The sequence below is a fragment of the Cricetulus griseus genome, chromosome 2, assembly GCF_003668045.3.
Source record: "Cricetulus griseus strain 17A/GY chromosome 2, alternate assembly CriGri-PICRH-1.0, whole genome shotgun sequence".
NCBI classification, from domain to species: domain Eukaryota; kingdom Metazoa; phylum Chordata; class Mammalia; order Rodentia; family Cricetidae; genus Cricetulus; species Cricetulus griseus.
In genome coordinates this window covers 11,041,540-11,067,895 of record NC_048595.1, presented here as the reverse complement: position 1 = coordinate 11,067,895, position 26,356 = coordinate 11,041,540, and the positions used below count along the sequence as shown (strand labels likewise).

The following is a 26,356-nucleotide window of genomic DNA, read 5'->3' as shown; positions in this document are numbered from 1 at the left end:
GAATTTCTAAGCTGGGATGACTATGCTCACATGACCAAAGTCCAGCTAGAGCTCACTTGCCTCTGCTGCTTTGGAACTTGTTGCATGGCCCTGAACATCCCTTGACTTCCTTCCAGGTCGAGTTGCCCTCTTCTGCCTACGATCTCTGTGACTCGAGCTCTCTGAAAGAGCTCCTCGTGTTGGCCTTGACCTCAGAGCAGAAAGGTCTGGGGCTGTCCACAGCACAGCCTGAAGTCTGTCAGGGGATGAAGGGGACGTGCAGTCACAAGGACATCTGTGTAAAACACTTCCCTCTCTGCCTCTAGGAAGTATTTCCTGGGATGGTGCTCCAAGCTTGCAGAAGCAGAGGGTCTGAAGGGAGGAGGCAGGAGCTGAGCGTTTCTGGCCAAAGCAAAGCAGGCTGTGTGTCAGTATGTTGGGAGTAGAAGCCAAAGGGGCTAGTCCCTAGTACAGGGAGCACCAGGGAACCCATAAGATACTGAGGCCAGGGCTCAAAGCACCAAGATGTGCTTCATCTCTACATCTACTGGGAGCAGGGTGATCTGGGCACATCGGTCTTTCCCATCCGTCCCCCTCAGGCCTGCAGGAACAGCAAGTGGAGGCATTCTTCCTGCCTGGATGGCTCTCACCACTAGGGGTCAGCATTGCACAAGGCAGCTGTCCTGCTCAGGGTGGCTTCACTCTCGTTTTGCAGCCCTGCCATCACTACATACAGATGCCATGGTAGCTGTTTCCTTGTGTTTCATTTACATCCTTCCCAAAGCCCTACAGGGCATATGCAAGGATCTCTATGTGGAATAGAGGTCAAAAGGGTCAAACATCCCTGCAGAGGTCTGTAACTGCTGGCACTGGCTGGACAATATATCCCACTACTCCAGAGTCACACAAGGGGATGGGGAGGGTTCACTGGGTAAAAGGGCTTGCTGTCAAGCTTGACGGCCTGAGTTCAATTCCAGAACCCCCATGGTAGAAAGAGAGAACCAACTCCAACAAGTTGCCCTCTGATCTCTCTCTGTCTCTGTCTCTCTGTCTCTGTCTGTCTGTCTGTCTGTCTGTCTGTCTGTCTCTCTCTCTCTCTCTCTCTCTCTCTCTCTCTCTCTCTCACACACACACACACACACACACACACACACACACACACACACACACGCAAATGTATTATAACAAATAAGAGTCAACATACTGTCAGACCCCTGGACATGCTCTGATCTGCACACATGCACCACATGTCTTTTTGAAACACGCCTTCTTGCTTCAAAGGATTTCTGTGTTTTAGGTTATTAAAAAGCAACAACAACAACAACAACAACAACAACAAATTCATCTGTTTTTTTCACTTAATGACCTAAGAAAGACAATTTTGCTACAAATACATCTGGACCAAAAGCCTTTAAATATCCTGCATAAGATAAATAGTTGTTATACATATATGTTACATACATACATACATAAATACATGCATATATGTATGTATATATGTATAGATAAATAGCTATTGCCATTTGTAATCCTAGATGTTAATATTTTTTGTGTATTTCTTCCCAGATATATGTCCAAACGATTATGATTATTTTGAACCAAACTACGTCTTCCCATCTCCCCACTTTCTAGCTGCTGCTTGGGGAGTATGGTCACCGGAGGCCTTTAAGGCCTCCTAGGGTCCCTATGCTCCTGGGCTTGACAAGGAAGTCCCCAGCTCACTAGTGTCATGTAGCCCACGGCTCTCCCTTAACCCTCATGTCTGCCTTCTTCCCCAGGGGCTTTGAGTGGCCCAGGTTGTTCCTCAGTTGCCAATCTCAAAGCTTTAGTAATAGCCTGGGCTACTCCAGTGGCCAGTGAGCTCACCATGGCTAGCTCGGCCTCCAGTTCCTTCATGCGGTTGTCCTTGAGGTCCAGCTGGGAGCGCAGAGCCGCGGCATGGTCTGTGGCTTCCTTGGCCTGACGTCGAAGCTCCCACTTCTCGCGTTCCAGCAGGTCCTTCTCCTTGGCCAGCGCTTTGACAGCGTCTTCACTCTCCTGTGGTGGGGACGAGAGAGAGGGGTGGGTTGCAGGGTGGCACAAGGGTGGAGGGCTCACCGGGGTGGGCAGGGGAGTGGGGAACCCCCGGCACATGGCTGGAAGTCCTGGTAGGAAGTGGGAAGTCTATGGGGTGAGCACCGTGAAACCTCAGGGTGTTTTCCTGGTAAGTGAACCCGGCCGGGTAAGGGATGTCTCTATAGGGAAAATGGGGGCAGAGTGAAACATGGTTTTGTTCAAAGATGGAACAACTTCATGTGGGGAAAACAAAGTGTAATCTAACAGAAGTCGGGTGAAAGAGCTTTCTCTTGTTGCTGTTTTGTTTGAGGCGTTTGTTTTGTTTTTGAGTCAGGGTCTCTATGCAGCCAGGCTTGCCTGCATCTCTCTATGTGGTCGAGGACAATCTTGAACTTCTGATTCTCCTGCCTCAATTCCCAAGTGCTGACCCAGTTTCTGTGGTGCTAGGGACACCCAGGGCCTCATGTAACACTAAGCAATCACTCTACCAACTCCACATTCCCAGCTCGTTGGGCCATTGTTCTTGCTTGATGAGCTACGTCAGAGCAAAACAGGTACAAGAAGGCACCTGAAGCAGCGACTATCTGGGCTGCCACAGGGTCCCTGCTGCCACCCCACGAGGCCACAGCTGATGGGACACTCAGTAGCCTGCCTTTTCACTTCGCAGGAGGAATGCAAGGATCCCTATGTGGAACAGAGGCGGAAGAGGGCAAACACCCCGACAGAGTCTGTGATTACATTAGCTAGTGCTGGCAACCCTGCAGGACACTCAGCTTAGGTCCCTCTCAGCTTCCTGCATGAACTGTGGCTGCCAGGGGGTAGTGCCAGACAGATGTGGGGCAGGCCCCAGAAAAAGTTGCGGCTGAACCTGACCACTGATCAAGGGGCAACTACAACTGTGGTCTTGTCAAGAGGGTGGTCCTTAGAGGAGCCCAACCCATCCCACCAAACCACATCTAAAGCTGATCTGAGGGTTTGCCCCTCACCCCCACGGCCAGGAGCAGCAGGGAATGGCCACCATCCTGTCTAACACAGTAACACTGTCCTTGAAAGTTAGCCGAGATGGCTGGAGGGGGGCCAGCTTTTCTTCACGGATGTGGCTTCCACAGCACGCAGCACTGGCTAAAGTTCTAGAGAGAATCCTGCCTCTGCAAATACCTACAGGTCAGCATGGCCTTGGTTTCCCCATCTGCCCTGGATGCATTGTGGGATGTCCCTGTGACCTGGAGCTCAGCCCAGAAGCTTCTCATTCCCTAGGATCCTTGTTCATGCCTCCTCTTCCAAGAAGCCTTCCCTGACCACCCGCTTAGGTGACCACCTAGTGACCTCTCCAGCTGGTACTTACTCACACCTGACACTCAGTCCACCAACAAATACCTGAGCAGACACAGCCAGGCAAAGCTGTGTTTGTATGATCCAGAGCAGAGCTGACCACCCCTAGGAGCTCGGTAAGTGCCACCCCTGGGAGCTGGCTGGTGACCTTGAGTTGGAAGAAAGACCCTCTAGGTCCTTGGGATCCTTTTCATTTCTGAGTTTTTGCTTACTCTGCTGGTTGTGAGCAGATGAGGGTCCTGGGCTCGGGGAAAAGAGTCGTCAGGTGTTTTGAAGAACTGGACCCATGTCCCTACAACATTGTTCCCAGGTAGAGGCCAGCAGGCTCTGCAGCAACAGTCATAGGATGTCCCGGCCGGTGCTGCAGGCTCCGCATGCATGCCTGGATTTGAACCTCACAGGTTCAGGTAGAGACTCCAATTATTTATTCCTGTTTCACAGAGGGGTAAACTGAGGCTCAGAGGAGAAATGCTCTCAGCTCACTGCTGATTACAGAGACAGGAAAGAGACCCATGGAACTCCTTCCCTGGGGAGCTGAAACTTGATAGGGCCTAGGGGCTATATGTGGCTGAAACTTACAAGGGCAATGCTAAGGCAATTAAGGCCTTACAGGCTGGGTCAGGGGCCCGGGGTGAGAGGCTACATGGGACAAAGGGGGTGGGGAGGTGGTGGAGGATCACCCTGTGTCTAGCTCTGATCCGGCTGCCAGGACTGCTATGAAGATACCTCCAGCTGGGTCTGTGGACAGCTGCATTCAGGGGACAGGGCATGCATCACTGGCACAGTTTTCTGGATGTTGTAATTCTGAGAATTTTCTGGCCAGGTCAAGTCCTATCTTTGTCAGCAGCTTTGAGCTGTGCCTATCTGCTTCAGCTGGTGTCTGTGGGGGTCTTGGAGCCAGGGGGGCATGGGAAGTTGAGAGCCTGCAGCCCAATGACCGGGGAGCCAGAGAGTTCTATTAATAGTGTTCATTTGGTTCCTATATAAAAGGTAAGTTATGTTTGCCAGAAAAAAAAAACAACAGGGATTCAGCGTCTACATAGTATCTCTAAGTAAATGGTAGAGAGCCTGCCTAGAACTCCCCAGGAAGGTGCTGAGGTCTCAGTTCTGTGGTAGCACACCTGCCTAGAATCCTCCAATGAGGGGCTAAGGTCCCAATTCTGTAGTAGAGCGCCTGCCCAGAATGCCCCAGTGAGGAGCTGAAGTAAGCTCTGTGGGAGAGCACCTGCCTAGCTCACATAAAGGAGGTTCTGAGTTCATCCCAAACACCACAAAAATAAATAATCTATCTCGATCAGCCACTAGACCCTTAAGCATCTTAGTCTTGCTGTCTGCACAGCGGGTCTGGGCTGCCAACGACACAAGGTCATTCAGATGCCACTCCCCTGGCTTCCTTAACCTGAATGCACACAGGGGGCATCAGCTGGACACAGAACAGGCAGGTGGCACCTGTGCCTGCTGCTTAGAGCCACTTGGCCACAGAGGGGAAGAGATTTGCATGCCAGGGAAGTGACAGCGAGAGTCACGGATGATGGCTACAGCAGGCTTGTGACAATCATGTCAATTCCAACGCAGCCTCTGCCATCTGGCCTCTAACTGCAGCTCAGAAGTGGCCTCCTTGCCTGGGCCCATGGTGTGGTCTGCCACCACTGCTATTGTAGAGCCACTCAGCCCTCCTGCCCCCAAAGCTGCAGGCTGAACTGTTAGGTCTGAATCGGGAACACCTGTCACAGGCTCTAGTTTTGCATGTCTGTTCCCCTGCTGGTGGCTCTCTTTGGGGAGTGTGACGCCTTCAGGAAGTGGGACCCTCCAGGTGAGCCCCTGAGGGTTGTATTGCTGCCTCTGCTCCAGCTATAGCACTCTGCTTCCGTTGTGTTTTCCTCCAGCCTTTGTACTCTGCGTTTCCAGGTCAGCCATGATGTGAGCACCTCCGCTGCGTGCTCCCACTGCCATTAACTCCCCTCCAGCTCCCCCTCCAGATGGTCTGAAACCAAAAGCCCAAATAAATCCTTTCCTCAAGTTGTTCCTGCCAGGCATCAGGGACACAGTGACACACAGGGAACACACATATGATCAAATGTTTCTACTTTCGGGTCCACGTATACAACTCAATAGCAGCCCTGCCCACATGGCCATGTGGGGGTCCGAAGCCAGTTCTCCCGGCACACCAGGCGGGTTCCAGAAACTGAGCTCAGGCCATCAGGCTTGGCAGCGAGTGCCTTTACCTGCTGAGCCATCTTGCTGGCCCATTTTTTCTGACCTGCACAATAGTAGGTGAAAACATCTCATGAGGCCTGACTTACACCTTGGAAGCATCTATACTGCACACTCTATACAAGTCTTTACTGACCCAAACCCCTCAGTCATGCAATTCACCAACTCCTCCTCAGCCCTTGGAGCCCAGGGTGGTGAATCTTGATTGTCAGCTTGACAGGATCTAGCCTCACCTACGAGATGGCTCTCTAGGTGGGCCTGTGAGGGGGTTCCTAGATGGGGCTAACTGAGATGGGAATTCCCACCCTGAAGGAGGGCAGCACCAACCTACCGGCTAGGATTCCAGATGCGATGTGGCCAGCCACCTCCTGTCTCGTCTCTCCTACCAGGATGGATGCTACCTTCTAACCCTGATCCAAAACAAGCCCTCCCCCGTGAAACGGCTTTTGTCTGGCATTTTGTCACAATGAAGAAAGTGTCATATATAGAGCCCAACTCAGTAATACAGTGCCACCTCCTCCGGCAGCCTTCTGAGCTGCCTCTCTGCAGGCAGTATGTCTCCCACTGCTCTTGGCTAACTCCTCACACTTTGGCTACAGTGTTTCCGACAATGTATGGCTCATCAGGTTGGGTGCTCAGTGCTCGGTACCTCAGACCTCACAACTGCTCTGCCTCTACCACAGAAGGGAAGGTTCAAGGAGCAGAGGAACGGAAGCAGCTGGATTCCCAAGTCCACCCTGTCCAGGCCTGTCCACCTAGGGAGGGTCCAGACTGGGCACACAGAAGAGCCTCCAAGGGTGCTCTGGGACTCAAGACAGGGACCATGCTAGGTCAAGAGAGGAGGGCTGTGTATGTCTGAACGGGGAGGGCTGGGACAGGGGACCGGAGAGGCTCTGACCTTGCGGTGCTGTTCATAGTTGCGGATGAAGTCTCGAAGCTGCTCCTCTCGGCTCTCCAGTGTGGCGTATAGCTGCTGCATCTGGCTCACCAAGTCGGTCTTCTCCCCCTTTAAGCGCTTCCGGTCGGCTTTCATGGCTGTGGACAGGGGGAGAGCATGAATCAGCTCCTGATGCCCTAGCCGTTCCTCTGGGTGCCTTTTGCCAGGTGAGAAAATGGGGTACACCTGATGCCATGTCTCTCCTGGACCCCCGCACCACTGCAGTGCCCCAGAATTGGAACCCAGGCCTGCTGTGTGAATGGTCCCTTTCTCGTCTCTCTGATTTGACTATCTGCAACAGAAGCTCTATTAGACTGCATGGCTGGCGTCAGGGGCTCATACGAGGGGAGGTCCCAACCCTGTGGCTGGAATGTGCCCCAGGGTCACCCCCCCACACACACACACACCTTGATCCCATAGAACTTCTCAGCCCTGTCCAGGACTCCCTTGTCAGCCCTAGTGATTTGTAACATGCAAGGGTTAATGACACACAAGATAAGACACCAAACATTATGGATCACATAGGGCTGGACTTTGTCAAATTAAAAACTCTGTGCTCCACAGGGAGACATGGAGAACAGGAAAAGACAGCCCACAGAAGGGAGAAAATACCTGCAAATCCCATAGCTAGTAAGAGACATCTGAAATATAAAAAAGCCAGCAAAATAGCTCAGCTGGTGAATATGCCCACAGTCAAGCCTGGCAACCTAGGTTCAATCGCCAGGACCCACTTGGTGGAAGGACAGAGCTGACTCCCATGAGTTGTCCTCTGACTTCCACATGTGTTCTGTAATGCACACACACACACACACACACACACACACACACACACACACACAAATTTAATTTAAAAAATTAAAAATAGATCTCACAACTCAACAATAAAAGGACAACTGTTGAGGCTCAGTGATTAAAAGCACTTGCTGCTCTTAGAGAGAACCAGAGTTCATTTCTCAGAACCCACCAGACAGCTCACAACTGCCTCCAATTCCAGTGGCAGAAATTTTAATGCCCTCTTCTGGCCTCTGTGGGCATTACACTCATGTGCACTTACATGAACACCCACACATGCGCACGAGTGCGCGAGCATGCATTTGCTCTTTTCGTAAAGACACCTGTGATGGTTGATTTTGACTGTCAACATGACAGGTGTGAGAAATGCCTGGGAGACTAGTGAGCACACACTACAGTGTTTCTATCTTACACCTATCTTACACTGGCCCCAAAGCAACGAAGCTCACCAGCCAAGTACCGAAACCCCAAAGACCACAAATCAAAATAAAACTCTCTTCCTTTAAAATGTTTTCTCTCGGGTTGTATGTCACAAAGTCTAAAACAAATCATTTATATATTAAAAAAGAAAATGAGATGGCATCCCACTTTCAAAAGAGGTAAAAACAAAAAACAAAACCTTTATATAGCTGCCCAAGAAATGACTGGGGAGTATAGAATAGAATGCAAAATAAAGCCCCAAGGAGGGCCACTTTACCCTCTGGATGGGCTGAAACTAAACAGACAGCAATGAGTGCCGGCTAGACCTGGGAGAAACTGAGTGCCTAGCACATCTGCACACTTGCTGTGTCCTCATAGCAGGATGGGACTGAAGGGCTTCCCCACAGCTCCTAGAGTTCCATGTTAGTTCTTGCACAGGTCAGCAGAGAAGGGTTTCTGAGGCTCACCATGGAGGTGGCAGGAGGAGGGTGAAGTAAATCCTGGGTTCTGGAAGCTCCGAATCTGAGAAGGCCCAGAGTGATTGAGTCTTTTGTCTAGAGACAAATAGCCACCTCTACAGTTCACCTCATGTCATCCTGCCTCCTTGGTGAGGCTCCCCAGATCTGAGGGGTCTCCTGTGTATGGGGCAGGCAGTGTCTGCCCCACAATCCTGCAGGCTCAGCCTGTGTGCATGAAGGAATTAGGGAAGGAGGGATGGGAGGGGACAGGCCCAGGAACCAAGAACCCTAGCCCTTGGCCTGGCGGCCAAAGTAAGCTAATGTGTTCTGGCCCTCCTGCCCTTTGGCCTCTCCCCCTGGGTAGAACAGGTGGGAAATGAGGCATCTGGGGCCGTGCCACTGAACACAGAGAGCCCCAGGGAAGCCCTCGCAGTGGGGGCTCCAGGGCTGGTCGGCATTCAAAATTCCAACTTTGAGCTTCCTGGTGAACCCTGCTGGCTTGGTCCTCTCCACAGCCAGCTTGGCTGCATGGCATCTGAGGTCACCAGGACTAGGCTTCCAGACTTATTGAGCAGAAAGATTCCAGGGTAGAGCCGAGGACACAGCTGGGCCAGCTCTGTGCCCTGCCTCCAACACAGTACAGCCTGTTACTGGGGAACCTGGCTTTAAGAAGCTCCAACACCCAGGAAGACAAGATGGCTTAGTAGGTAGGCGCTTGTCACTAAGTCTGAGGACTTCAGTTGGAACCCCCGGGACACATGTGGTGGGAGAGAACTGACTGACTCCCTGCACACATGCTACAAATAAATAAAGCGACATACAACAAAGAAAAGAAACTCCAAGTTCCGACAAAGTCAGGAAGCACCCTCCGGCACTGGTGCTGCAACTCATCCCAATTAGTATCCCCACCATAGGTGCCCAAGAAACCCATCTATGAACTGCAGGAGGCGCACGTGAAAGGGCATGTCCCATAGACTCAAAGCTGCAGGATCTCCATGACACAGGGCAGTAACAGGACATCCAAGAGGTGTCCCAAGGAGGGCCCAGTATTGATGGTGGAGAAGCCAGTGGCCTCTAACCAGACCAATGACTCTGCAATGAGCACTTGCAGGTAAAGGTAAATGGGCAAAAGGGTGTACTGTGTGGCTCACCGTGTCACACTACAGCTTCCATGGTGAGATTTCTCTCTCTCTTTTTTCTTCTCTTAATTTTTATTTTATTTTATTTTTTTGGGGGGGGTGTTGCAAGGGCAGAAGGCGGATACCAAGGGACGGGAAGATGAATGAGGTCAAGACGCGCAATGTGAAAGAACCGGGAGGCATAAGGACACGTAGGAAGATTTTTAAACAGCCCTTCTAACCCGGCCATGTTGGCCTAAGCATCAAGAGACCTGGGATGGTTCACTGTGTGACATCCAAAGTTCTCTTCCCCTCTCTGGACCTCAGATCTCCCAACAGTAGCAGGATGTTGAACTGGAAGGATCCAACACCTCCCATGCTGGTGGGGATTTATTCAAAGGCCTAAGTCCCACAGAGCCCCATGCCTCACCCCCACCCCCAGCCCGACTACCCTCATTTTCCAGAGTCTGTGTGGCCCAAGGAAGTTAGAAGGAAGAGCAAGCCAGACCTCAGGCTGTTTCTCTTTGGTCCTCAGCTCAGGAACTCAAGGCCACCATATCTTGGTTGGGACAGAAGGCCATCTTCAGGACCCTGCCTATCATCAGGAGGAGGTGTAGGACCTAGAATCCCGTTCCTAGATTCCAGAGAGTGGCCTTAACTAATTGCATGGGGTACTGTATCACACACCCCAACTTTCCATGGCATAATGAGAGGTTCTCTGTCAGGGCTATCCCGAGGCCCTTGAGCCCCAAATAAACACACGGACGCTATATTAGTTATAAAACTGTTGGCTAATGGTTTGGGCTTCTTATTGGCTAGCTCTGTCTTCCACGTGGTCTATCTTACCAGAGAAGGGTCTGGTGCGTCCTCTCTTCCTGGGCTACGTTTCCCAGAATTCTCATCTCCTAGTTTCACCTATCTTCCTGCCTCATTGGCTATAGGCCAAACAGTGTATTATTCATCAACCAATAAGAGAAACATAAATACAGAAGGACAACCCTCATCACTATGGGAATTCCTGTTAGATCCCCGAAAACTCAAGTATCTGGGGTCCCAGGCCACGTTCGGTCACCCCAATCACCAGACAGATTCGAGAGCTTGCTGCAAACTGCACGAGGCTTTATTGTAATTTAACGATCTAACCCCATGTTAGCTTGGGTCTTTCACCCACCCGCCATGGCGGATGGCTAGCAAAAGGCAGTTCGAAGCCGCTGCGTACAGATCTTTATAGGGCAGCGTAAGGGGAGTGTCTAGGGGTACGCACAGGCTCACGATTGGTGTGCCTCCAGGCTTGGAGGGTTTGCCCTGTGTTGATTGGTCAACTGGTTGTTATGGCCCATAGGCCCTCCCAGGGTGGTTGCTATGCTCTCTACGTCATTGCTGTGCACTTGTCCGTAAAGCACACCCAGGGTCGTAAAGCATAGCGCCACCAGCTAACTTCTGATTGGTTCCTTGTCACGAGACAGGCATCTGACTTTCTAGTGACTAACTAACTTCTGATGGGTTCCTAGTCACGAGACAGGCATCTGACCTCTAAGTGACCAAGCCAGGTTTATGGCAAGCACGTGTTCGGCTGTTATGGCTGCCGAAAGGGAAGCTGGTCCCTTCATTCCAAACTCCCGATTCTTACTATTTTTAAGGTCTTAAATGTCCTTTGCAACACTGGGTAAATTCAAGACTTACTTGAACTCGAGGGGTCTGGCTCTACAGACAACAGCTGTGTGACCCTGGATAAGTCCCTTACTCCCTGGGTCAAATGGGGAGACCTTATATGGGAGCAGAGCTCATGGCTGCAGGCTGGTGGTTCAGCCTGGCTGTGCCTAACCATCCCAGGGGTAGGGGTGAAGCTGTCAGAGAGGACTAGGTGGCCCTGGGAAGGAGAGGTTTGATTAGAAGCTGCCAGACCTCATGATGGGAGCAGTCTTGGAGCTTAGGGTGAGAGTAGGGCCAGACCCTTAGGTGGGAACTTGAGCTGCAGGAAGGCCAGGCCAGCCAAGGAAGGGGTTAGGGACATGCTAACAGCAATCAGAGTCCCTGTAGGTTGCTCAACCTCCTCACACCAGGAAGCCCTGGAGGGTGGTGCTTCCGGGCCCCCCCCCAGAAGTCATCAACAGGGGGGAAGTGGGGGTGGGGTGTGCAAGGAGGCGTTTGTTTTCCAGGCTTTGGAGGGGAGTCCAGGAAAGTCCTCCTAAAAATAGCAAGCCTGTTGGGGGGAGCACCAACATTCCCAAGATTTGGAGGGGGAATTTCTGGAAACAACATTGGCCACCAGCTCTCCCCACCCCTGCAGCAAGCAGCATCCTTAAAGGGTGACATTTGTGTGTGAGGCCATTAGCAAACAAGACAATGGCTTGGATTCAGTCCTGAGAAAGATGACCAGGGCACCAAGGTGCAAAACAACATGCCGTGTGGCCTCAGGAACTCATTCTAACACCTTTTCTGGGTTTTGGCCCTCAGAAGAGGCTCTGGGCACCCAGTGACTTGGGGACTGCCCTCATCACCTGTGTTCTCCACTCAGCAAGGCTCTACAAAGTTCCATGCAGATAATGGACAATCTCCAAGCAAGTGTAGAACGGAAGTATTAAAGAGCAGACCACAGGGAAGACGGCCTGGATTAGAATCCCAGCTCTGCTGAGTGCTAGTGAGACCCAGAGTAAGATACCATGTTACAACCCTTTAGTATCTGAAACAGGAATGGACACACACACACACACACACACACACACACACACACACACACACACCATTCCTACCTAAGTACAGTTTGATCAGCCACCATCTCTGTCTGTGTGCACTGTGCTCAAAAGCTGGGGGAGCTGGAGCTCGCTCAGTCAGAAAAATGATTCCTGTGCAAACATAAGGACTTTTGGATCCCCAGAACCCACACTTAAAATGTTGGATGTGGTGGGGGAACGCCTGCAATACCAGCGCAGGGGCGACAGATAGGAGGATCCCCAGGGCTCAAAGGCCAGCCAAACTGCTGTGTTCCAGGACGATCACAGATGTGTCTCAAAAAAACGGGGACAGTGTCCTGAGGAAGCCCTGCCCCCTGCCGTGCAGGCACACGGGGGGCATGTACATACAACTCCAGGGGCGGGGGTGTGCTCTAGCGGTTACCACAGAGGACAGCTGTAATGACAGGCCTTCGACTTGTATTAAGGGTCAGAGCGCCATCCCTGACCAGCTTTTGGTGTCACAAAACATTCTGTTCCTCACTATCAACTCCAGGGAGACGCTCCTCTCGGCTGCTTCTCAATCTGACTAGGGAAGCAAAGGACTGTAAAAAAAATATATTTTAACATTTATTTCTTTTGTGTTTGCGCATGAAACACAAAGTGTATGGTCAGAAGGCGACTCGTAGGAGTTGGCACTCTTTCCACTGCGTGTGTCCTGGGGATTAAGTTCAGGTTGTCAGCCTTGGTGACGCGCAGACAAGCGCCTTTGCCAGCTGAGCCATCTTACCAGTCCAGTTTTTTTTTTTTTTTGTAATCAACTCTATAGGACAGCATCTCTGTGGTCTCGTCTTTGTCTTGGGAATCTCCCATTCAATGCCCTTGACGGTGACAGGTAACACCAGGCCATGAAGCCATAGGACAGGTTGTCATAGCTCCTTACCCCCATCCCCTGCTTCTTTGCTATTACCCTAGGAACCAGATGTTACCAGCCAAGGTGGGGGTGGGGGGGGAGCTTTTAAATTGGGGGCGATGGGAGTTTCATGGCAATACTGGAAGTCTACTGTACTTAAGATCTCTATAAAATATTTAGACTGCCATGGCCAGATATAACAGTGATTATACATTTACATGTAAATGAGTATAATTAAATTGAAAGATTAGCCAAGCCTGTCACTAAATATATATTTAGGACTGATAAAAGCTCCTGTAAAATTACAGGTGAACACAGCAACGGGCCTGTGGGTCTTTGATTTGCCCGACAGGGAGAAAGAGCTCAAAAGGTGGCCAGGAAAGAAAAGGCTGGGCAGGGCAGGGAGGTCACTGAAGGGGACCCTGAAGACCCCAAGGATCAGGGGAGATGGATAAGTTCAAATGAGTCAGTGGTTGTGAAATTCATCTACGTCTATGGATGGAGAGTTCACTTCTGAGAGCAGCCAGCCTGGGCTCTCCTAAGACCTAGAGACAGGCTTGGATGAGACAGTATATTGGGGTGACACTGGGGTATCCCCTAGAACTTCAAAAACTCTAAATCTGATCATGCGGAACTAAAACTTGCGTACCTGCAAGACCCAGCATTATTGCTAGAAAGCCTTGTTACTAATGGGCCTTGACACTGTGGGCAAGCAGGACACAGCTCCACTCTGAGGGAAATCCATCACAAGGGAGTGAGACACACACAGGTCACCCTTTTAACTATTACCGAAGCACAATGCTTAAGCTTTAAATGCACCCTGAGGTGTGCATAGAGAGGTAAATACACAGGAGATCCCCAGGAGAAGGGTGGCAAAGCTTGACCACAGCAGAGGAGAAAAGAACATTCGGGTAGGAGAAGAACACGTACAAAGGTCCTGAGGTAGCAGAGAGGAGACAATTTCTGGAAGGCAAAGTTGGTGTCAGCAAAAGGCAGCTCTCTCCTCTGGGTGGTGGGGTTTCCTGCTTTCTGCTTCCTTGTGAGCCCCCACATAACTGACGATTCCTTTTCTTTACCCGGCCCCCTTTGCCCTAAGCTGGGGGCATGTGCCAAGATTTTCCAGGAGACTGGCTTTTGAGAAGGGACAAAGGCCAGTGATGCACAGCAGCTAGTGACAGAAGCCCTCCATGCTGGTGGCACAGGGCTGGCACTAGAAATGCCTCACTGAGAAGTTACTGGCAGAGCTTGGCTGGTTAATGTAGGGATTTGGCCTGTCAGGAACTGACATTGAGGAAGGTGACAGTTACAGAGAGCAGGGACCACAGCTGGCTGTGGCCACAGTGTACCACGGTGGGCAAGGTACTCTCAGCCTTTCTCAGAAGCTCCTTTCAGGTGGGACTCAAGGATCAGCTTCATGGGGGTGGGGAGTGGGGTGCAGGAGGCCTTAGACAAAGTCTCTCCCTATAGCTCCGCCATGTGGCTGGCTGGTCCTGCAGACACCAGGAGTCACTTTCCAAAGGCCCACAGAACAGTGGCCCTTTTCCTGGTCCCAAGAGCAAATCGGTGCTTGGCACCTGAGCCTGAGTTGGTGGGTCCCCATGACAGACCCCTCTCCTGAAAGTGGCTCCAGTTGCTGCAAGTTCATGGCAGGTGGCCCATCTTCCCGGTTCCTCCATTGTTCAGGGAGGGGTTGCGGTGAGAGCAAAAGAACCAATGGCCAGGGAGCCCTTCCAAATGAACCAATGGCCAGAGAGCCCTTCCAAATGAACCAATGGCCAGAGAGCCCTTCCAAATGGCAGAAAAAAACCCATTTCTCCAAGGGGCCACTTACTGCTCACCCTGCCTGACGTGCATTGCTTACCCTGTACTCTGCATGGCTCTCGTCCTGCGCCCCTCCCCCCATCACACACTGTCACTGGCTCTTTTTGCCCCCTTGAAACTGTCGTTTCCAGACACTCCTCAACTCATTGTTCTTCTCCCCTTCATTTTTTTCCCCTAAAGCTTTTCCCACCTGATGTCATGTATATTTTGCACTGGGACTTACTGTCTGATCTTCCAGGATCCTAAGGGCAGGCCTGCCTGGTAGGGAGTGGGGTGGGGGAGGAGAGGGGAGTAGGGATGCATGTGGCAGAGAGGTAGGGGTCAGAATGTCCTAACCTGCCTTTGGGGAAACAGAATTGGCCTCGTTTCTGGGGCAGGGTGGTACTTGTGTGGCTACAGATACCTGAGTACTTGAGATGGTGGGGGCACCACAAGAGATTCCACGTAGCTGGAGCTTAGTCTCAATGAAGGCATGGGAGGTCCTGGGGCAGTCAGTGCGTGCTCCAGGGAGGTATGCTGGGACTCAGCCTGCTTCCATGGGCTGGCTGGAGGGAACCATTCCTATGGTGAGTGTGGTCCTGCACTCTGTCTGCTTCCTTGATTCCCATGCTGGACTTTGCTCCCAAACCTGGGGGATGCTGGGGATGTTTAGCAAAAAGCTTAGAGGGGCTGGGATGTAGCTCCATAGGTAGAATACTGGCCTAACACGTATGAAAGCCCTGGGTTCAAGTTCCAGTACCACATAAACTGGGTGTAATGGCATATGCCTATGGTACCAGCATTTCGGGGAGCAGAAGCAGGAGAATCAGGGGTTCAAAGTCATCCTCAGCTACATAGTTAAGTTTTGAGGCCAGCCTGGCTTACATGAGAGCCTGACACAAGGAAGAGGGGAAATGAAGAGACGGAGAGGGAGGGACGGGGGACGGGGGGGGCTGGCTGTCAAAGGAGAGGGAGGGTCGTGGTCAGTGTGACGTGGGAAAACCCCATGCATGGCCTATTATGAATAAGCTTGAGGGGAACCTTGGCGGATTCCGTGGCAGGTGAGGGTGACCGAGGTGGAGGGACAAACATGCCAGGCAAACAGAGCTTAAGTGAGAAGTTTTATTAGAAGGTGGAGGGAAAGAGATAAGAGGGAGACAGGAAAAGTCCTGTCTGTCCCAGGGGAACAGCAGGAAAGAGACAGGGAAAGAGAGGAGCAGGCAAAGAGAGCTAAGTGGGTGGGGTCTTTCTTTTAAAGGAGTCCTTTGCATCTTCATGCAAACTATGCAGCCATGGAACCCTGGGGTGACCAGGGTACTGCCCCAGTGCATTCTGCCAGGTGACAGGGGCAGGCCAACATAATGTCTGAATCCTTACATGATCCAAGAAATCTCAGGAAGAAGGAGAGGCCTCCCTCATTTTCAACCAGCAGAGGCCACGGTGGCTCTGAAATAGACAGCTGAAATAGACAGATCCAGGTTCAGCGAAATCCCATCTCAAAAACTAAGGTGGAGAGTGGTTGAAGAAGATGGCTCATTGTTGACCTTTGACCTCACACATGTGTGCATACATAGACATGGTCACACTCACGCACACGACACTGAAACTTTAAGTCTAGAACTTGGATCCTGATTCCAGCAAAATAAAAACCAACAAATGAATAAAGTAAGTTTATATGTGCTGAGCATTTCTGTCACGTGGATGTTGGTGACTCTGGTTCTGAAAGAGGTTTTTGTCTTCTAGAGCTACAAATGCAAAGACGTGACATGTTACCACGTGGCTGGGACCCGCTTCCAGATAACACGAAAAGGGTGGAGCCGGCAGGGGTGGGACAGAATTAGTGACAGAGGTGGCACGGCCAATGGCAGGTACCAGACTGATGACATCACTGCATGAGCCTCTGTGAATGAGTGAATTTTGCCCTAATAAAAAGCTCTACCACCAAGGCTGGCGGAGGTGCTGGCACGTTCTAGGTTTATGCAAAGTTGCCCTATCAGGCCATCTGTTATCTCTGCCCTCTGCCCCTTGGGCTGGCAGACTGGCACCCCAGCACCAGCCCCTGATGTACCTGCACCAAGCTGCTGTGTTTTATGACAGGGCCTGGCTCAGCAGGGTGGTGTGTATGAGAGACACAGTGACCCCTGAGCCAGGGGCCCCTGCCTGACAGGGCTTCCTTTCCTTCCTAAGGCTTCAGGAGCTGAGGTGGCCACATGCCAGGGCTCTTCCTTGGAATGAGGGCCCGGCACCACTTTTATTATTATTGTAAAGGGGTCTGAGAGTGGGGAGTGACTGGGATGAAATGTGTCCGGGCATGTCTTGGGAGTGGCACTGAGCCTCAGCCCAGGTTTAAAGACCATGCATGGCTCGGGTGGGGCTGAATAAGGCTGGGAAAGGGGGGTGCTGGCTGCTTTCCGCTTTGCAGGCCTGGACCGAGAAAGTGCTGAGTCAGCGTGCAGGATAAAAGCATTCCCGCTCGCTCAGGGAAACGAGAGTGAAGAATTTCCGGCTGGAAGTTCCAGAGGGGAATCACAGAAGTTGGGCTAGTAACAGCCCAAACAAACAACCTTGAGTGACTAAACAAGGAGGGTGAAGGAGGGGACACGGGACCTATGATGAGCTGGGGGTGGAAGCAACTATATTGCCAGCTACTGCCCTGTCTGAATGCTGCACAGGAACCACTGAGGAGCTGGGGTAACAGGACAAAAAGCAGTAACTTGAACTTGGAAGCCGTAAGGTGTGGTGATACTTTTTTTAATGGTCTTAAGAGTTAGGGCCAGTTCCCAGCACTAGAGGGGGCTTGCAAATCCTTGACCTCTGACCTTTGATCCTGCCTGATCTGGGTTTGAAGGCTCACATGTAATCACCTCAGTGACATGAAATGACCTTGGTGACATGCTCTGCAAACATAAGGAGCATCATCAGTCCTTACCCCAAATGATCCACTCATGGTGCTCTTATCTGTGCTACAAGGTCACAGGGCAAAGCCAGGCTCTGCGGGTCTGAATGGCCTTTGCTCACACAGCTGGTTGACAGTCACACTCTCCCACTTTCAGGCCTAACTGAGGCCTTCATGACCCCGAGTGACCCTGCAACTGTTTGCCGTGCAAAACATCCTTCTCTGTGACCCTGGCAACCTTGCACCCAGCATCAGCGTAGGGGGCCCAGACTCAGGGTGTATCAGGTGGCGAGGCCGGTTGCTGTGCTGGGATTGGAGCACAGCCTCCAGGAAGCAGTGAGCTGCCACAACCTCAAAGCGAGACATGCTTCCTGGCCTCTCATTAAGTCTTCCTGGCAAAATGGTTATTGTATTAAAAGGGGGAGTTGGCAGGAGACGCTTTCTCGGCTCTGGAGCTCGGAAGGACAGAGCTCAGCTGGCTTGCCAGGGCCACCCAGGCCGGGTGAGGACATGGCACTTTCACCTGCTGCCAATCACTGCCCACTAGTGCCCCGCCCCCTCTCCAGCCTCTGTGCTGGGAGAAGATCCCAGTGTTGTTAGTGGTGGGAAAAACCTCCTGTGCAAGCTACACTTAGAAGCGATTCTTTAGCAACTGTCATAGGCTGGGGTTGTATTGTAGCTCAGGTGGTAGAGTGCTTGCCTGGCATGCACAAAGCCCTGGTTCAATCCCCAGCACTGCATAAACCGGATATGGGGGTGCAATCTGCAATCCCAGAACTTGGGAGGTATTAGCAGGAGGATCAGAAGTTCAAGTTCATCCTCAGTTACATTGTAACTGGAGGCCAGCCTGGGCTACATGAATACCTGTTTCCAGAAGAAAAAAAAAAGAAAGAAAGAAAGAAAGAAAGAAGTGCCCTGAGTGGGTGATGAGAGCTCTCTGAGCTCAGCAGGTAAACCACCATGAGAACAGAGTGAGCGAGACAGGTCTGAAGGGGCCGCCCACCACCCCATGGATGCCAGCCAAGCCCCATTGCATCCTGCTAGGTTCTGTCTGAGCCCCTCCCCTGTCCCACTTCCGTCTCCAGAGTCCAGACACGGACAGCCTGGGCAGCGGCAAGGCCAGACAGAACCCAGAGATCAAGCCCACCATTCACCTTCCTGGCACAGGGCTTTGACATTTCCATCTGCAAAATGGGCCCATTTCACAAGGCACAGCAGCACTGAGAAGCAGGCTCTGAGTTCTTAGCCCTAGAAATCACCTGGAGGACTAAGAGTGCTGACTCTGGGTTCAAATCCCAGCTGCGGATCCTACACAATGATTTTCTCAACAACAAATGGGGATAATGATACCAGTCCAGATGTGACCATGTGTGGGCTTGCACACGGGCTGGCCACTGCTGCAAGCGTTCTGCAAGTACTAGCTCAGTACATTTCTCAAATGACAGAAGGTGCTGTTGTCTGTCCCTTGAGACCTGGTGTGCACAGCCGTGGTGCCACAAACAGCCTCAAGGTTACACCGGTGTTTGATGCAGGGCTCCCATCCATGCCTCGTGTCCTGGATCCCGAATCCTGTAGGGTACCCCTCTCTATGATTTTAAGGCTGTTCCCAGCAGAGCCTGGCCCCAGGAGGCACCAAGAGAGGACAGATTATCAGTGTCCATTTCTTCTGGAAGTTTCTAAAGTTGCCATCCCTGGCATAGCCCATCCTTCCCTGCTGTTGTTTCTTCTTTAGCACCAAGCTCTGGCCACCAGGGCTATTTTGTCACTTGCTGTATCACCGGCCTCTGGAACAGTGTGGGGGAACAGAGTGGGTGGCAAGTAAGTATCTGGAGAGTGACGAACAACAGGGTGAGTGAGAGGCTCTCACACTCTGTCCAACCCACTGGACGTTACTCTGACCCCCGGCAGGCAGTGCTGCACAAAGGATCCAGTATTAACAAAGATGGGGAAAAGACACCATTCCTCCACAGAGAGTCACACCGCACACAGCTGAACCACCGTTAGGACCTGCCCGGCCCAGGCCTTCCTGGCTTCCATCCATCCCCGGATGATCATAACTGAGTGAGCCTTAGCGGCTCTATTAGCAAGGTACTCATGCAAGGCAGTCCCAGGTCAGTATCCCCTGCGCAGGGAGAGAGGGCCTCCCTCCTCCTCCCACCCCTTCCCCCAGCCTCGTGGAATCCTCCTTCGTTTAAACAAGATACGGAGAGTACACAAGGTTTACACACTCTAAAGGGTTTGGCCTTTTCTTGATGGCTGTTGGTTTTTGTGTGTGGAGGAGATGGAACCCGAGACCTCTCACATGCCAGGCAAGCCTGTAGCTCAGTCCTGGCTTTTGGTTTCACTAGGACCCCAGAGGCTGGTCCCTGGGTTGGTGTGTTAGAACCACATCTGTGAGCACAGTTCAGGATATAAGGGCTGGAAGCTCTAAGCTCCCCTGAGCTCTGATCTTCAATCCTCCAGCCCCCGGTATGGCCAGGATGGCTCCCCCACTGCCTAGGCAAATAACATTGTTTGTGCCGTGCAGGTCCCCTGAGATGCCACTCATTGTCAGGGGAAAGACTGGGACAGCTGTTACCCGGCACCAGTCATCTTCAGGGTTAACATGTAGGCTCAGGAAAAAGTAGGAAGTGATGAGTACAATGTGAGTTACTTTAGGGCCTGGGGTGAGTGGGCCAGTTCATGACATATTTACTTTAAATCCCACCTGTGAGGGGCTAGAGAGATGGCTCAGAGACCCCAGTGGACAATACTCCCTTCCTGTAGCAGGTTCTGAGGCAGAGGGTTTTGTGTAGGCAGCCCAAATGCTTTCCAAGCTTACTTAAGAAGAGAAAGGCAGGGCTAGAGAGATGGCTCAGTGGTTAAGAGCACTGCCTGCTCTTCCAGAGGTCCTGAGTTCAATTCCCAGCAACTACATGGTGGCTCACAACCATCTATAATGAGATCTGGTGCCCTATTCTGGCCTGCAGGCATACATGCAGACAGAACACTGTATACATAATAAATAAATCTTAAAAAAAAAAAAATCCTGCCAGTGATCCCTTCCAAGGTGCATCCATCTGTCTGGGACAGCAACCTCAGTTTTGAGATGAGAGTCACAGAGCCTCTGTACCTTTCCCAGGCTAGGCTTGGGCTTGTGTGTTCACTCTCCTCAACCGTTCTGAGGCTGTGAGGCCTCCAGCAGAGACCAGAGGAAAAAATTCAGTTCTGCATTCCCACCCAGGAGGATCCTGGCCATGGACGACGGCACTGTAGAAGGCCAGGCTCTCGGGTGCCTGGGGCCACACCCAGTGCATAGCACATTTTAGTGCCTGGAACGAGTGGTTTAATTAGCACAGGCAACTGATCTAGTTGGAAGCTCTATTATTACGCCAATCTGTGTGCATACAGTTGCATGTATGTGTGCAGGTACATGTGTGAGTACAGTCCATGTGTTTGCAGGAACCTGTGTAGGTGTATAGACGTGTGTGTGTGTGTGTGTGTGTGTGTGTGTGTGTGTGTGTGTGTGTGTGTGTGTGTAGAAGCTAAAGGACAGCCAGCAGGTGTCATTCCTCAGGGGCCACCCACTTGCCTTTTTTGAGATAGGGTCTTCCACAGGCCCAGAACTCTCCAAGTAGACTAGGCAGGATGTGACAGGCGGGGGACTCACCTGTCCCCGTTTCCCTAGCATTGTGATTATGAGCCCTTGTTCCCACACTTGGGAGTTTTAAACAGGGACTCTAGGGATTGACCTCAGGTCTGACAGCTATCCCTCCTGCCCCACTTCACAAGCCAGGAAACCAAGGCAGGAGCCAAAACTAACAAGCTCAAAGATACACAACCAATGAACATTGGAGGTTTTGGGTTCCAAACTCTAAGAGAGCAATGAGCCACAACAGCAGGCCCAGGACTCCCAACACTGGGCTCACAGGCACGCACCATCATGCTTGCTTGGTTCATGCAGTGCTAGGAACAGAATCCGGGGCTCTGGGCATGCTGGGTAGTGCTGTGGAATAATCTTTTTGTATACTATGAAGATGTGTCACTCTGATTGGCCAACAGCCAGGCAGGATTTCCAGGCACAGAGGACCCTGGATGAATAAGGGCAGAGACACAGAGAAAGCAGCATGGGCAGTAAAGAATAAAGGTAACCGAGCCATGTAAAGAAACATAGATTGAAAGACATGGGTTGATTTAAGTTATAAGAGCTAGTTAGAAACAAGCCTAAGCCATTGGCCGAGCTTTCATAATTAATAATAAGTCTCCATGTCATTACGGGGAGCTGATGGTACCGAAGGAAAGTCTGACTATAAGACAGGCACTCTGCCAACATCTTTGGTACATTCTTCTCAGCCCTTGCCAGCCTGGTAAAGCTGAAAGACCCTTATCCTGACTATGTGCATGGGGGAAACTAAGGCACGGCCAGCCTAAGGGATCAGCACAGGCTCCCATAGCTCAGACAGACTCAGCTGGCTCCATCTCTGAGTTTCATGCACACGCCCCTTCCACATATTCAGGATACAGGGACTAAGAGGAAACAACCTTTTATGGGGAGATGCCTTATCAAAAAGGGGTTTCTTTTCTTTGTTACTTCTGCTTTTTTTTTTAAGATTATTTATTTATTTATTATGTATACAACATTCTGCTTCCATGTATATCTGCACACCAGAAGAGGGTACCAGATCTCATAACGGATGGTTGTGAGCCACCATGTGGTTGCTGGGAATTGAACTCAGGACCTCTGGAAGAGCAGTCAGTGCTCTTAACCTCTGAGCCATCTCTCCAGCCCCCAAGAGAGTAGCGTGCTTCCGTGACTGGGAATCGAACCCCGGCCGCAGCCGTGAGATCGCCGAATCCTAACCACCAGACCACCAGAGAGCGTCTACTTCTGCTTTTTAAGTGTTTTATATTAGTATACAAGTAGATTGTAACCCATGCGTGATTCAATACACATGGTAGGTAAGTTTCACAGAGCACATTTGAAACCTGTGATAACACTGGAGTCAAGATGCGTCCGAGCCTCAGAAGGACCAGCCAACTCTGAGCCACACCCCAAACACAAGTTACCAAACAGAACAGCAGTGATGACAACAGACAATGGATGATGAGGGCACTCTGCATTTTACCACAGACCCCGCCTTAAAAAAAAAAGGTTCTAGATTGTAGTGGTCAGGTCACCCCCACATCATCCCTGAGGTGAAGGCAACACAGGTAAGTTCCTCATAACTAGAGTTAGACCCCAGTGTATCAGAATGTCACTTTCCTCATTGCTATGACAAAAATATGGCTTAAGGGAGGAAGGGCTTATTTGGGCTCATGGTTTTGGGGGGGGGGGTTAGTCCATCACAGAGAAGGCACAACAGCTGGGGTGGGTCCACCTGCCACGGTGGGAACTCAAAGCTGTAACTCCTCACATTTGGACGGGTTAGGAAGCAGAGAGCGGGAACAGAGGTGAGGCCAGGCAAGAACCCTCAAGGCCCATCCTGGTGGCCTACACCTGCCAGTTAGGTCCTATTTCCCAGAGGTTCTGTGATCTAGGCCAACAGCTACTCTCCCTGACCTACACAGCCCCATCAACTTCCCTGGCTTGGGGAGCTGGGTTCAAATCCAGGTGTCAGAGTACGGTCAGTTAGCCACTGGGCCAGCCCCTTTCTTTCTCTGTAGAGAAGCCAGAGCACCTAAGCCCTAGGAATTTTTGAGTTCCTGCTGCAGGCCAGGGCCTGAGCTGGGAGTTTTATGTTCTCAAAAAACTCTCACCAGCTGCAGAGAGAAAGAATGGGCCTGTGTATGTCCGAGAGTAGCTCAATGAGTTTTGGTCACTGTTGGCCTGGATCCCTCATTACACTTTCTGTACAGGCACTGCCCCAGCGGACCTTCAGTGGGGAGCGCCTCCAAGTAGGGAGGAATGTTGTGCGAGCATTTATCTCTAACCTGCTGGGACAAAAATGCAGCACAGGCTTCCCACTTTACCATTCTAGGGGTCCAAAGTGCATTCATCCCTAGGCTTAAGTGAGGAGAAGAGCTACGCTCCTTCCTTCCTGTAGCTCGAGGGAAAAGCCGACTTCCCACCCTTCCCAATTTCTGTAAGTGCCTGCAGCCTTGACTTGGGTCTCTTCCACCTTCATGGGCCTCACTATAGCTGCTCTACCTTTCTAATCTTGCCTCTCTCTTACCAGGGCCCTCGAAATGACTGAGCCACTGTATCTAGGTCATCAATGGCATCTGCATAGGCTCTGTCATCACAAGAGGTCGCATAGCCATTAGGTCACACCGTGGACAGCTCCGGGGGCATCGGGGCAGGTGTGTTCCTGTGGGACAGGACAGCTGGTAGGTCGGCATTCGACAGAATATGGTTGACCAGGGGTGGAACACACGTAACGCCCTCTCATCTAAGCCTGGCTCAAGCTGTGGCTGTGTCAGCCCGCAGTTCCTCGAAGCCCAGCATTACTTACAAGCTCTAAAAATACCACTCCGTTGCTAAACAAATGTTGGGGCTCTTGTGAAATAAAGCGAGGGCCGGACATGAAAGGCTTGGCAAGGGGTGCTGGAGAGAGCCCCCGTCTGCAAGCGAGGCCCTGCTGGGGCAGCCAAAAGCATTTCCGGAGTTCTCCTGAAGCTCAAGGCCAAGGTCAGGCCCTGGCCAGTGGCCAGTGGCTGGGGCTGCAGGCACCGGGCAGGAGGGAACAGAGAGAAAGGGTAAACACACGTGTGAGCTTCCCTGGGGACAGGATTTGTCTGTTATCCCAGGTTGTATTTATCCTCCAAATAAGGTTCACCTGACACTATGACCCATGCACGTATTTTCTACTTTCACCAAACCACTGAAGTTTAGCGTGTGAACTCAATAAGCACTGAGAGTGAAATCAGAGCCTAGATGTGAACCCAGGTGCCAACTGAACCAGGATGGGGGGTGGTGGAGTGGCGGGAGGGGTGGGGTGGGGTCTTTTCAACTCTCCTTGCCTCAGTGTCCCTACCTAAAGTGGAGCCAATAAAACTGCCTCCCTCTTGGGGTGCTGTGGGGATTTAGGACTAGGCCCACTCCCAGAAGGAGTGGCCATCACCCTGAAGACTATTTCTCCCCTAGCCTCATCTTCCGGGTGGGTAGTCGCTCTGTCTTATCATTTCTGGGGAGAGGCAGAGTGGAACCTAGATACCCCATGGCACATAATCCTTAAAACTCTGCGGGCCAATTTTTAAAACAAAAACTATCATTGAGTCGGTCAACCCTGAACCGGGGAGAGCTTACCTCCCACCCCGCTGCATGCCAGCTGTGGAACTCTCAAGGCATAGATCAAAGGCTGGAGCAGGTCCAAGGCCTGCCTCACTCCTGGCCACAGACTCACAGTTCTACTTCCTGTCTGTTCCTTTCTAAACCAAACCCTTGGGCCGAGCTCATTACTGAGGGTAACATGCCCACCCCGTGCTCGCTGTCTCTCACCGGCTTCATCCATTACTGTACTGGCAAGGGGAATTATTATGGATAGGAATGCAGATAAGAAAGGTGGAGCTGAGAGGTTAAACCATTTTCTCAAAGCCACACAGCAACTCAGTGCTCGGGCTAGGACTGGATGGGGTTGGACGGATGCCTCTGTTTTTGAAAGCTGGGTCCCAGGCACCCAATCAGGTCAGACCAGCCCCAGGAGGCAGGTCTCAGCCTGCAGCCTCTCCAGTCTTGGGGGCTGCAGAGTGGGACATTTTCCCATTCTCTCTCCAGCAGGCTTTTTGCTGGGGTACTTTGGGAATACAAGGATTTGGCCGCAAGAGCCAATCGTCCTAAGACCATCTCCAGTGCAGAGAGCAGTCCAAACCTGTCGAACAAGCTAGGGAGGGGGTTCCAGTAGGGCTGGGAGAGCTGCAGCCCCTAAGGCAGATCTCTCCAGGGACAAAAAGTTCCACAAGGACCTTACCGAGCAGGTGGCATTTAAGCAGAGTCTGTGAAGCATGAGGAAGAGCCAGGCACAGCAGGAGGCAAGGAATGCTGGGAAAGAACATTCTGGGCTGTGGACTCAGTAAAGCATACAGGTGTCCTGAGGAATGAAGGGCCTTTGGGTGTCAGTGGGACAGAAAGGGCAAAGGGCCGGTGACCCAGTTTTGATGGGAGAGGACTGGGATGAGGTCAGACAGGAAGGTGGGCGATGGGTCACGTGGGGAGCTAACAAGTGTGTCTCTTTCTAAGGTGCCGGACGGACGGAGCAGGGGAGGTTTCAGAATTCTTCCTGAAAGTGGCTTGTCTTTGGGAAGATCAACACTTCCTTCCAGGAGGGACACAGAGGGGCTAGCTGGCAGCCAAATGCACAAAGGACACACTCTCTCTCTCTCTCTCTCTCTCTCTCTCTCTCTCTCTCTCTCTCTCTCTCTCGTGTACGTGTGCGCTTGCTCGCTCTACAAACTCAAGCTGTCACAGTCCCTTACCCCCAACCCAAGGTGGCATATCAGGGGGCCCTGGAGGGGAGGCCAGTAGGGATGCTGCAGATTTGCTGTCCATTCTCTATGGCCCTGGAGCACCCATTCTAGGCTGATGGTACAGATGACTAAGCTGTCACCCTGCCCTTGAGACAGCCACACACCCAGTAGCTCAAAAAGCCAGTGTTTCAAGACCCATCCCAAAGGACAGAGGAGAAAAAAACGAAGAGTGAATCACCATGGGCTGGTCTGGGTGGAGGGAGCCCCACAGAAATACAAAAGCACGGTCCCCATGTGTTCTCACGCTGGGGCCATGGACACTGAATTCTGTTGTCTAGTGAGGGCACTATGAAGTGCTACAGACGAGGCTGGCTCTAGCTAGCCTCTG

General features: G+C 51.7%; 1 protein-coding gene across 2 annotated transcripts in view; it reads right to left on the bottom strand.

The window, feature by feature from the left end:
* The window catches only part of LOC100773492 (kazrin), a 364,339-nt gene that overhangs the window by 48,377 nt on the left and 289,606 nt on the right, over positions 1–26,356 (bottom strand). For both annotated transcript variants that reach the window (XM_027399962.2, XM_027399964.2), the window contains exons 3-4: positions 6,479–6,615; positions 1,846–2,016 (exon numbers count right to left, since the gene is read on the bottom strand). In XM_027399962.2, the coding sequence (XP_027255763.1) occupies positions 1,846–2,016; positions 6,479–6,615 (308 nt within the window). The remainder of the gene's footprint in view (positions 1–1,845; positions 2,017–6,478; positions 6,616–26,356) is intronic.